Below are 13,463 nucleotides of genomic sequence, written 5' to 3' on the forward strand. Positions count from 1 at the left end.
TCTGAAATTTGGTGTTTACAAGTTAAAATCTGGATTTTTTGCTAGAAAATGACTTAGAACCTCAAACATTATATTTTTTAGCAGAGAATCTAGAGAATAAAATGGCGATTGTTGCAATATTTTATGTCACACTGTATTTTGTATTAAATGTAACTTTTTGGGGGAAAAGACACTTTCATTCATTTAAAAAAAATTAAACAGTACATTTTTTGTATAATATGAAAGATGATGTTACGCTGAGTAAATGGATACCAACATAAAGTTGCACGCACTCGTGGAATGGCGACGAACTACGGTACCTAAAAATCTCCATAGGCGACGCTTAAAAAAAATACCAGGTTAGAGTTACAGAGGAGGTCTAGTGCTAGAATTATTGCTCTCGCTCTGAAGATCCTGGCAATACCTCACATGTGTGATTTGAACACCGTTTGCATATGTGGGCGCGACTTTCGTATGCTGTCACAAGGAATGTAAACATCCCTTGTGACAGTAATAGGTGGTGACAGGTACTCTTTATGGAGGGATTGGGGGTCTAAAAGATCTCCAATCCCTCCTTTGGGAATCGGCGATTCTGAATACTGTATATTTTTTTAATCTGGCGCCATTGGCAGCCGAGTAAACCGGAAGCGACGTTGTGACTAGGGTTGTCCCGATACCACTTTTTTAGGACTGAGTACAAGTACCGATACTTTTTTCCATGTACTCGCTGATACCGATTACCGATACTTTTTTTTAAATGTGTCCCCAAATTCAGCCATGTCCCCAAATGCAGCCATGTCCCCACAAAGGCAGCCATGTCCCCACAAATATGCAGCCATGTCCCCAAAAATATGCAGCCATGTCCCCACAGATGCAGCCATGTCCCCACATATATGCAGCCATTTCCCCACAAATATGCAGTCATGTCCCCACAAATATGCAGCCATGTCCCCACAAATGCCCCCTAGTCCCCAAAGAGAAAGCCAAGCCCTCCCCCCGCCGCCATCTAGTTGATCAGCGAGGGGAACATTACAGCTTTCATTTGAATAGCTGTGTGTTCCCCCGCCGCGCCTCATCATATATAGCCCCTCCCCCTTGTCCATGCACTTTGATAGACAGATCACCCGTCCCAGGATTGGATGGGTGATCTGTCTATCAAAGTGCCCGGACAAGGGGGAGGGGCTATATATGACGAGGCGCGGCGGGGAACACACAGCTATTCAAATGAAAGCTATAATGTTCCCCATGCTGATTAACTAGACGGTGGCGGGAGGGGGGAGGGCTTGGCTTTCTCTTTGAGGACTGCTCTGCTCCGCTCTCTCCGCCCCCTCTCCGCCCGCTCTCTCTCTGGAAAAGTATTGGGTGAAGCATCGGAAGCATTTGTGCGAGTACAAGTACTCGCGCAAATGCTCAGTATCGGTCGTGATACCGATACTAGTATCGGTATCGGGACAACCCTAGTTGTGACATCGTGTTTACAGAGAGAAGACTGGGACTAAGCCATTTCCGGCTTCGTGCCAGTCTATCTCTAGGCGCTGGAAGTGGCGTATCATGGATCGGGTCTCTCAGTGGGACAGGAGGCCCTGTAAGAGCCGTGGAAGGCGGCGGGAGGAGGGATGTCCCTTCCTACACCTCCAGGATAACAACCGATCGGCTTTTAGTCGCATCGGTTGTTATCCCTGGAAAGTTGACCGCTGGCTATAAAAAACGGTCCCGGGATTATGCCTGCAGCCATCCCGGGATAACCCCCTAAAGTCGAGGCCACATTTTAATGTGCGTAAACCTCAACATTTTAGAAGAAAAGTTGTGTACAACATAGCATTTATTTTGTCAACACACACTGTAAAATCAAAATTTTTGCTTTTTCTGGAACAGTTTACAAGATAATTTATTCATAGTCTTTAGTTCATACTGCCAGCTAATTAGATGATCATATCATTGAGCATGACTTTTATATACTGACATGCCTCTAAATTGCAATACAATGTTTATCAACTAAATTGTCCGACATTTTTCTTCCTTTTTTAAATGGCACTTAAGATAGATGTGTGGAAATGATACATGAAGTGCCACTGTGCACTTACTAACAGCTGTTGTTAGAGTCATTTCACAGTAACAGTAATATGTTTTTACCACTGGAACCTTGAAGTACAATCTTACCATGGATGCTTAAGGGCCTTCTCACAGTTATAGCGTTTTTTGGGATCCTTCTCTAAAAGGCAATTTATGAAATCTTTTGCTGGAAGATAAGGTAAAACAGCAAAGTTAGAAAAATTATAGTTTATCTAAGATTACTGATTGATGGTGCAAAAGCTAATGTTTTAATGGGCCTATTTACAAATTAGCACCTTTAGGGTGCTAAAAAACAAAGAAAAAATAAGGATTTTAAAGGTTCCCACTAATAACGCCTACTGTACATAAAGGAGATGAGTACTTATTCCATTTAAAAGTATACAAAAAAAAGTATACAAACTTTATTTATAGTCCAAAAATCATAAAATCAGTATATAAAAAAAAAAAATGATTTACTATCATTAGGCTACATACTGCCCTTGGGGGTTCCCTGACAGCTGTGTTTGACCCGGATGTGCCTCCTCTCCCCGGATACATATTTAGTAGGTGATCTCTTTTGATCTAATTAAGCTTTGTATATAATATAACATAAGTAGGATCTCCTAAAGAAGCCATTTTTGGCAAAACACATAGAGATCAAGACTGAATATTGGATTCTTCATATCATCTGACCAAGTATACCCTGGCTGAAATCTATTGTAACTATGTCTGCCATCATGTTGTAAAGTGCTGTGCAAACTGTTGGTGCTATATAAATCCTGTATAATAATATTAACCCTTTCATGCCTATGCCTATGTATGACATTTGGTGTTTACAAGTTAAAATCCATATTTTTGGCTAGAAAATTACTTAGAACCCCCAAACATTATATATATATTTTTAGCAGAGAATCTAGAGAATAAAATGGCGATTGTTGCAATATTTTATGTCATACGGTATTTGTGCGGCGGTGTTTTAAACACAACTTTTTGGGAAAAATTTACTTTCATGAATTTTAAAAAAATGAAAAAGTAAAATTAGACCAATTTTTTTGCATAATGTGAAAGATGATGTTATGCCGAGTAAATAGATACCAAGCATGACACGCTTTATAATTGCACGCACTCGTGGAATGGCGACAAACTACGGTAACTAAAAATCTCCATAGGCGACGCTTTAAACTTTTTTTACGGTTACCAGGTTAGAGTTACAGAGTAGGCCTAGTGCTATAATTATTGCTCTCGCTCTTACGATCGCGGCGATACCTCACATGTGTTATTTGAACACCGTTTTCATATGCGGGCGCGACTTCCGTATGCGCTTTCTTTGCTGCGCAAGCTCGCGGGGAGGGGGGCGCTTTAAAAATTTTTTTTTTTGTTTTCTTATTTATTTATTTATTTTTTCTAATATTAATTTTTTTTTTTTTAAACATGTAAACATCCCTTGTGACAGCAATAGGTCGTGACAGGTACTCTTTATGGAGGGATCGGGGGTCTAAAAGACCTCCGAGCCCTCCTTTGCACTTCAAAGTATTCAGATCGCCGAAAACGGCGATTCTGAATACTGTGTACTTTTTTAAATCCGGCGCCATTGGCATCTGAGAAACCCGGAAGTGACGTCATGACGCCGCTTCCGTGGTTTCAATGCGGACACTGAATCAAAGCCGCTTACGGCTTTGTTTCAGAGCGCGCCGAGACGCTGGAGGGGCCGGATCGGGAGACCCGGTCAGAGCGGCGAAAGGCGGCGGGAGGGGGGGATGTCCCCTCCCGCTCCTCCGGCATAACAACCGAGCGGCTTTTAGCCGCATCGGTTGTTATGTTTGGAAAGCCGATCGCCCGCTCTAAACAACGGTACCGGGATGATGCCTGCGGCTGCAGGCATCATCCCGGTATAACCCCTGAAAGCCGAGGACGCATATATGCGTTCCGTCGGCGTGAAAGGGTTAATAATATTAATAATAATATGTAGCTAGCTATGCTGTTTACACTCATGGGCTAGATTTGTATGGGCTATATGCACTCCATTTGGGAATTGAATGACATCCATTAAGGATGAATACCATTTTTATATACAGATTTTATGATTTTTGGACTATAAATAGACTTTGTATACTTTTATTTTGAAAATTCTAGTACTCATCTCCATTATATAGGGGTTAGTAGTGGAAAGCTTTGAAGTCCTTTTTTTTCTTTGTTTTTTGAGCAAATAGTCATTGGATGCGGTGCCACATTAACAATCTATGCTTCACTTTGTGCTACAGAAATGTATATAGATAAAAGTGACATTGTTGTCTATATCTATTTGCATGCACACAGGAACACATACCAGATTTAGAAATGTCGTCCCAAAATGGGGATTCAAATTCATAAGTGCCATCCTTGATTTTCTCAAAGAGCTTAGATTCAGTTTCTTCATAGAAAGGGGGGTAGCCACATAATCTGGAGTAAAGAAAAAGTAACGTTTATGGAACTTACTATTTTTTTAATCATTTACTACTTGACCTCTGTATAGGTTCACTTTTCTCAAATGTAAAATTTCAATGCAATGTGTTGGAGAAAATTCTCATGATATATGGAATTCTCAACCTTCCCCTCTAGGAGAAGCATTGGGAAATTGAGTCTAAGGTAAATATTTTTTACTTTTAATTAACCACCTCAATACTGGGAACTTTCACCCCTTCCTTTACAGACTAATTTTCAGCTTTCAGTGCTCTTGCACTTTAACCTCCCTGGCGGTATGATTCTGTCTGGAATTACGTACCAAAAGCGGTACATTTATTTTGCAAGGAAATTTGGCGTTTTATACTGTAGGCCTGTCATTTTTAGAAATAACTCACTTAAATCTGACCAAGCAAGAGTCTTGTAGGCATCCCGGGTATGATTTTTTTTTTAAAACAAAATTATAAATTATAATATAATAAATAATTATAAATAATTATAACAAATAATAATATAATTATAATAAAAATTATTCAATAATGTAATCAACTCAAAATCACTGAAATTTGCTCAGTTGCAGAATTGTCGCTGTAGTTATTTTTTTTTTTTATGACGAATTTCCCCACAAATCGCTATCGCACAATTCTGCAAGTGATTATAATTTATTATCGCTGTTTTCTAGCTGATCTAAAACCATTTTTGACATAAAGGGACACTTTTGGACAATCTACAGTTTCTAGGCAGAAATGACATTTTTTATTTTTATAAAAGTACATGTAGGACACTGGGCAGACCACTAGGGACAAGGGGTGTGTGTATTTTTTACATACAGTACTGTAATCTATAAGATTACAGTATACTGTATGTAAAGTGTTTGTTTACTTTTTTGAATTTGGCGCCGTTCTCCGCTCCCGTGCGTCGTACCGTCGCAGGGAACGGAGATCGGCGGCACACGGGGAGACTGTGAATCGAGCGAGGAGGTCCCGCTCGCTCACACAGCGGGTGGCATCGCTGGATCCAGGGACAAGGTAAGTAATTTGCCTGTGGATCCAGCGAAAGGTAAGCCGCGCCGCTGCACGTCCACCCCGAGCGTGACTCGGGGTTACCGATTTTAGCATTGAAAACCAACCCCGAGTCACGCTCGGGTTTACCGCCAGGGAGGTTAAATGACAATTACTGAGTCATGCTACACTGTACCCAAATATTTTTTTTATTATTTGCGACTTAAGCTAAAAAAGAGCGATTAAAAAAAAAACAATAAATTCTACATTCTGATTAAAAGAAATCCAATAAAATCCAATTTCATTATATATTTAGGCCAGAATGTATTCTGCTACATGTCTTTGGTAAAAAAAACAAATCCTGATAAGTATATGATAATTGATTTGTGTAAAAGTTATACAGTCTACAAGCCACGCAACATATCATTAAAATTGATCAATCCTCGTGTTCTGATGGCCTATCTAATTTTTTGAGGCCCTAAAATATCAAGACAGAACAAATATCCCCCAAATGACCCCTTTTTGGAAAGAAGACAGTCCAAAGTGTTTAGTAGGAGGCATAGTGAATTTTTTGAAGTTGCAATTTTTTTTTGCACAATACTTTGGAAAATTAAGATTATGTATATATATAGCCATCTAATGTCATGACTACCTATCACAAATTTTAAGGCCCTGGAGCACCAGGACAATGGAGATCCCCATAAAATGATCCCATTTTGGAAAGCAAACACTTACAACGTATTTTCTATGAGGCATAATGAGTCTTTCGAACATGTCATTTTTTCCACAAGATTTTGGAAAATGTTGAAAGAAAATGAAAAATTTTTTTTTTTCTACACAAAGTTGTCAATTTATAAGATTTTTCTAACACATAGCATGTACATAGCAAAAAATACACCCCAAAATAGTTGATCACTGGGACAGCTGTGTGCAGATGTTGATCACTGGGACAGATGTGTGCAAATGTTGATCACTGGGACAGATGTGTGCAGATGACAGATGTTGAGCATTGGGATAGATGTACGGTACACAGATGACAGATGTTTATTTCTGGGACAGATGTGGACCACTGGGACAGATGTGCACATATGCTGATCACTGGGACACATGTTGATCATGGGACAGATGTGCACAGATGTTGCTACCTCTTGGGTAGAGGTTGATCACTGGGACAGATGTGAGCAGATCATAAATGTTGATCACTGGGACAGATGTGCACAGATGACAGATGTTGATCACTGGGACAGATGTGCACAGATGACAGATGTTGATCACTGGGACATATGTTGATCACTGGGACAAATGTATGCAGATGTTGATGACTGGGATTGATGTACGCAGATGTTGATCACTGGAACAGATGTGTTTTACTGTGTGGGGACACTTGCTGTGTGATCAGTGAGTGTAAAGCACTGATCCCTGCCAACACCACAGACCGGCTCTCCTTCTCTTTACTGACAGTCTCCGTGTTAGGAGAAGCAGAGATAATCAACTGACAGCAGGCTCTGTTTACATCACACAATGCTTGTAATTGGACACAGACATCATGCGAATCAGAAGGGCCAATCACAGGCCCCTTCTGTGATTAGAGATGCGCCGTGTCTGGGGGACATGAGTTTGTCGCCTGCTCCTTCTGAACATTCATGAACGTTCATTTAGAAGGATGAAACGCACACCCGGTCGATTATGTACAGTGGGCAGGTGGGAAGAAGTTAATAATAGTTTTATGTGTTTTAAGAGTGAATTTTCATTTAACTAGGCTTTCCTCACTCACTAAGATAAGTGAGTGTGCTTCTTTAGTAAAGCAACCTTATTATCCTGAAATGTAAAAAAGGAAAACAAATCTAAACAAAAAAAAGAGTGGGCCAGATAAATTTTTCTAGCAGTTTTTTATTTTGGTGCATGTCAAGTGCACATTACATTTGTGCCAATATAGTGGGGTTTACTAACTCTGTATAGTGCGAAATCTGGTGCAGCTGTGCATGGTAGCCAACCAGCTTCTAACTTCAGCTTTTTCAATTAAGAACTTGACAAAAAATCTGGGAAGCTGATTGATTTCTATAAAAAAGCTGCACCAGATTTCTACACTCTCCAGTTTTAATAAATCAACCCCAGTGTACCTGATATGAAAAGAATTTGCGATATGTGCTCCAGAAGCTGTAAAAACCTCAAATTGCGATTTGATTCAGCAATGTTGCCATTTTTGCAGTCTAGAAACTCTCTGGAGCTCTGTCTTTTAGAGGCATTCCGCACATGTTTATGCACACAAATATACAGTATACTGCACCAAGCAAAGCTCACAATGCCCATTATGCTTCTCATTGTCACTGCTGTACTTACAAAATATATGTTATAACTCCAATAGACCAGCAATCCACTGCCTTACTATATGGCTTTTGTGCAAGGACTTCGGGAGCTGAAAAAAATGCATGTGAAACGAGAATTAGAGCATAATAATAATACAAAAAAATAAAAAAAACATTTTAAGTAAAAAAAGCAGTGATGCAGCCTATTATTAAGAACAGAATATCTGTACATGAATGATTTTTGTGGGAAGGGGTTTAATTATAGTTTACAAATAAATACTTTTTATTGAATAAATGAGGCAGAAAATTCTATGTATTGACAGTTAAATAATAAAAATCAAATGCCTAAATGTGCAAATGTGTAAATTGGAGGACTCTGTAATTCATAAACATAGTGGTGATGCCAATGGAATGTATTATATTAAGAGGAACCATGATTTATAAAGGCTGCATGCTCCTATGGGTTTTCTTGCTCATTCATCATGGGACACAGAGCCTTTAATTACTTAATGGGTTATGTAGTCACCACAGGTGATTGGACACTGGTAAACCCAATTCAAATTGAGTTCCTCCCCTATATAACCCCTCCCAAATGGAGGGTACCTCAGTTTTTTCACCAGTGTCTAAGGTGGTTAGTCACGTTGAACATGTACTAAGAAGAAAAAGCTCTTTTGATGGTCTTCTGCGGAAAGCCTAGGACCGGATCCATACCTCGGGCAAATATCAAAAGCCTAACATTAGTGGTACCCGGGCCTCGTGTAAATGAGAAACAAGGTTTGCCTTTAATGTCTCTCTGCGGAGGTCTGAGCTCTGGGATCCAGGCTTTGGTGTATTAATGCAACTGTGGCACGAAAAGTTACTGGCAGAGTCTTCTACAGGTCCAGGTATGAGGTTCCTACAAGTAGGAACCCTTGGTAAACCCGAAGGTTGGCATAACTTACCTGCCGTGATGGGTGGAAGCTGGATCTACTTTTTAAGAAAAGGATTTTACAGGTAAGCTGTATTAAAAAATCATATTTTATCTTGCTGTATCCATATGGCTTTATTTAGGTGTCATCTCTTGATATTTAACAAAGCTCACAATTAAATAAAACCAAACTTAAAAGGTTTGTTAGGTCACAGATGCTTTTGGTGACTGTGTACAGTACTCATAAGGTCAATTGGGCATCACATAGTAATTGATAAAATCAGTCATATGACTAAAATAAACTCATAAACTGTTCTATAGAAACCATTGTTTTTTTTAGAATGAAGTACTATAGTAAGAATGTTACTGGTATAGCTGTAAATGTTTCAAAGATTGATTTCCTCTGCAGTTTGGAAGAATTCATCTACTCACCAACATAGCCTGGAGTGCCACATGCTGTGGACATGATCCCACTTTCCTCCATTTTGGAAAGACCAAAATCTGTTATCATAATCTTTGCGTTTTCATCAGAAGTGAGGTAAAGGAGGTTTTCTGGCTATAATAAAAATGTAAATATACACTGTAAAGAATATAATATAAAATCAAAATAAGCAGATGATGTAAGCAATTGCCATATTGCTATAGAGCGGGATAATTTTAATATTTTTCTAACACTGATTAGCTACAGTAATAGATGTTGCATTTTTCACAGTCACTCAATGTGTAATTTCTAAGGTTGGATTCACACTTCCACTAAATGTGGATGTACATGTAATATGTGTTGATGCACTGTGATGCCAATCATTTTGAAGTTTCATAATATTCATATAGCAACCTCTCTTAACCTCTTTGTACTAAATTTTGTTCATTGACATCTCTCTTTAAATCCAAAAAAAGGCTAGAGATGTATAACTTTGTAGGCTGTTATTGCAAAAAACATGTTTTGTAAAGTGTATCTAAGTTCTAGCAATACATTTCTCCTAGTTGCTCCCTTTTAGTCTGTAAAATATACCATTGGAATAATTTAGCTATATCTGTTTAACCTCCTGGGCGGTGTTCCCGAGTCGGACTCGGGGTGAGATTTTTGGGCTAGGATCGGTAACCCCGAGTCAGACTCGGGCTTGCCTCGCTGGATGTACAGGGAGTTTTACTTACCTTGTCCCTGGATCCACCGCGCTGTGTGAGCGAGCGGGACCTCGCTCGATTCACACAGTGCCTCCGTGTGACGCCGATCTCCGTTCCCTGCGACGTTATGACGCACGGGGACGGAGAACGGCGCCAAATTCAAAAAAGTAAACAAACACTATACATACAGTATACTGTAATCTTATAGATTACAGTACTGTATGTAAAAAAAACACACCCCCCTTGTCCCTAGTGGTCTGTCCAGTGCCCTGCATGTCATTTTATATAATAAAAACGTTTCTTTCTCCCTGCAAACTGTAGATTGTCCATAGCAACCAAAAGTGTCCCTTTATGTCAAAAATAGTTTTAGATCAGCTAAAAAACAGCGATAATAAATTATAATCACTTGCAGAATTGTGCGATAGCGATTTGTGGGGAAATTCGTCATAAAAAAATAAAAATAATGACAGCAACAATTCTGCAACTGAGCAAATTTCAGTAATTTTGATTTGATTACATTATTGAATAATTTTTATTATAATTATATTATTATTTGTTATAATTATTTATAATTATTTATTATATTATAATTTATAATTTTGTTTTTAAAAAAATGTCATACCCGGGATGCCTATTAGAAGCTTGTTTGGTCAGATTTAAGTGAGTTATTTCTAAAAATGACAGACCTACAATATAAAACGCCAAATTTCCTTGCAAATAATGGTACCGCTTTCAGCATGTTTTTTCTGAAAGAATCATACCGCCAGGGAGGTTAACAAATGTATACAAAAAAAATATAGCTTGTAATCCAGCAAGAAATCTGGTGAGCTGATAACTTTCTGTGCTCTGGGCCTCTGCAGACAGTTATGAATTAGTATTGTTCTCAGCTATCTCCATTTACTTCAAAACACCCAACTTCCATGTTATGGTATTATAAAGTCATAACACACTCCCTTCCTAGGGTGATAACACTGCTCCTAGATACAGTACGGTTGTCACCTGGGAATAGGAAGGGGCACATTCACCCAGCAACAATAAAGGAGAAAGTGTGAAAAAAAAAAAAAGATTTGACCACCACATATTGGCAAAGGTTACGTACAACACTATACATTCTTGTTCTTGGGTCAAGATATGTTTTAATTTTACCTTTAAATCTCTGTGGACAATTCCGTTGTCATGAAGATATTGGACGGCAGACAGAACCTGGCGTATAACATTGCTGGCATCTTTCTCTGTGTATACGCCACGCTCCAATATACGATCAAAGAGCTCCCCTCCAGATACCCTATCACATACAATTAAAGTGGTCAGATGTTATATTATCAATACACACTATATTAGTAACTACAGTAACATAGCACTTTTATAAACTGTATAACTGACATGAAAATATTCTCAAAAGACAGGAGTGAAAACATATTTCTTTTTAAGCTTCATATGCCAAAGATTTCTATATGCACACAATGTTAATGGTTTCTTAATTGGCTTCTAACAAGCTTTAAAATGTATACAACTGGCATACATGGCTTTATTGGGAGTGGATTTAAATGCACACCAAACTTTTATAATACCCTGCCTTTTGTCAGTTTTGCATAGCTGTGCATTTTATGGCCTACAAAACTGAAATATTTGCCATTACAGAGAAAGAATAACATATTGGGTCCATTTAATTACAAATGTTTAAGCTTTGTACAATTACACAGTTAGTCAGGATGAAATAGTTTTACATCTTTTATCGCTATTCATATAGATCTTTATTTTACAAATAAACATCTAGGGTGTTATTTACGAAAGGCAAATCCACTTTGCACTAAAAGTGCACTTGGAAGTGCAGTCACTGTAAATCTGAGGGGGACATGTAAGGAAAATAAAAAAACTTAATTTTAGCTTGCACATAATTGGATGATAAAATCAGCATAGCTTCCCCTTATTTTAGATCTTCCCCTCAGATCTACAGGGACTGCACTTCCAAATGCACTTGTAGTGCAAAGTGGATTTGATTTTCGTAAATAACCCCTATTGTGTTCAAATAACTTGCTTTGCATTTAGCAAGCTTTAATCCACATATAGCACACGTGCATTGGTGTAGTTTTTTTTAGCCTGTGACCTTATTGTGCTTTTTTCAAGGCAGGAGATAAAATAAATTTTTCCTTAACCACTTCAGCCCCGGACCATTTTGCTGGTCAATGACTGGGCCATTTTTGTCGATTCGGCACTGCGACGCTTTAACTGACAATTGCGCAGTCGTGCGACGTGACTCCCAAACAAAATTGGCGTCCTTTTTTTACCACAAATAGAGCTTAATATAATGTTTTTATTTTTTGCGCTATAACCAAAAATGTATATATATGTAATAAATATCCCCCAAAAATATATAAAAAAGCGATTTTTTTTCCCTCAGTTTAGGCCGATACGTATTCTTCTACATATTTTTCATAAAAAAAATTGCAATAAGCGTTTATTGATTGGTTTGCGTAAAAGTTATAGGGGCAGATCCACAAAGAAATTACGCCGGCGTATCTATTGATACGCCGGCGTAATTTCAAAATTCCCGCGTCGTATCTTTGTTTTGAATCCTCAAAACAAGATACGACGGCATCTCGGCTAGATCCAACAGGCGTACGTCTTCGTACGCCGTCGGATCTAAGTTTCAATTTTCCGGCGGCCGCTAGGTGGCGTCCCTGTCGAAATCCGTGTCGAGTATGCAAATTAGTTATTTACGGCGATCCACGAATGTACGTCGGCCCCGCGCATTTTTTTCCGTCGTTTGCGTTCGGCTTTTTCCGGCGTATAGTTAAAGCTGCTATACTGAGGCGTGCTCAATGTTAAGTATGGCCGTCCTTCCTGCGTACAATTTTGATTTTTTTACGTCGTTTGCGTAAGTCGTTCGCGAATAGGAATTTGCGTAGAATGACATCACCGTCATAAGTATTGGTGGGTTCCGGTTTAATTTTGAGCATGCGCACTGGGATACCCCAGGGACGGCGCATGCGCAGTTCCAAAAACGTTGTTTACATCGGGTCACGACGTATTAACATAAAACACGACCCCAACACAGCCATTTGAATTCCGCGCCCTTATGCCGCAAGATAATAATATAATAAATATTTTAAATATAAATATATATAATAAAGCTTACCTGTAGGTTAAAAGAATATCTCCTAAACATGCACCATTCAGGAAATATTCACTCTTTTGGCAGCCGGTGATATCACCGGCACATGCGCTCTGAAGGAACGGCATACATGCGCTGTTCCTTCAGAGCGATATGCCATGGCCATGACTCCCGTGCACATGCATGGTAGTGATGTCATCCCGGCTCGGCCATTCAAGCTGCCGGAGCCCACAAATCCAGAAGATGATCAAATAAAGATGGAAGCCCTCAGCTGTAGAGCTCAATTCTAAGGTAAGTATTTTCTAATGTGGTACGATGCGATGCATACTAGCACGTTATGCAAATTCCTTGCAGGGAATTTTTATTTATTTTTTTGCATGATTTGCTAACGCTTTAACATGTAGCATTCAAAGAAAGGATTTTCCATCTTTAGCACACATGAATGCAAAGCATTGGAGAGAACTGGACCTATTGGAAACAATAGCTTTCAGTTTGTCATTGCATTTGGGCCTGTGTTGTCTATATCTCAGCAAAAGCTG

At 39.0% G+C, this 13,463-nt stretch overlaps 1 protein-coding gene across 2 annotated transcripts in view; it reads right to left on the bottom strand.

The window, feature by feature from the left end:
* CAMK1G (calcium/calmodulin dependent protein kinase IG) overlaps positions 1-13,463 on the bottom strand; it is a 120,908-nt gene that overhangs the window by 29,032 nt on the left and 78,413 nt on the right. For both annotated transcript variants that reach the window (XM_040337523.1, XM_040337522.1), the window contains exons 6-10: positions 10,956-11,094; positions 9,117-9,240; positions 7,812-7,887; positions 4,358-4,470; positions 2,140-2,218 (exon numbers count right to left, since the gene is read on the bottom strand). In XM_040337523.1, the coding sequence (XP_040193457.1) occupies positions 2,140-2,218; positions 4,358-4,470; positions 7,812-7,887; positions 9,117-9,240; positions 10,956-11,094 (531 nt within the window). The remainder of the gene's footprint in view (positions 1-2,139; positions 2,219-4,357; positions 4,471-7,811; positions 7,888-9,116; positions 9,241-10,955; positions 11,095-13,463) is intronic.

Source organism: Rana temporaria, chromosome 2 (genome assembly GCF_905171775.1).
Source record: "Rana temporaria chromosome 2, aRanTem1.1, whole genome shotgun sequence".
In the NCBI taxonomy this organism is placed as follows: Eukaryota; Metazoa; Chordata; class Amphibia; order Anura; family Ranidae; genus Rana; species Rana temporaria.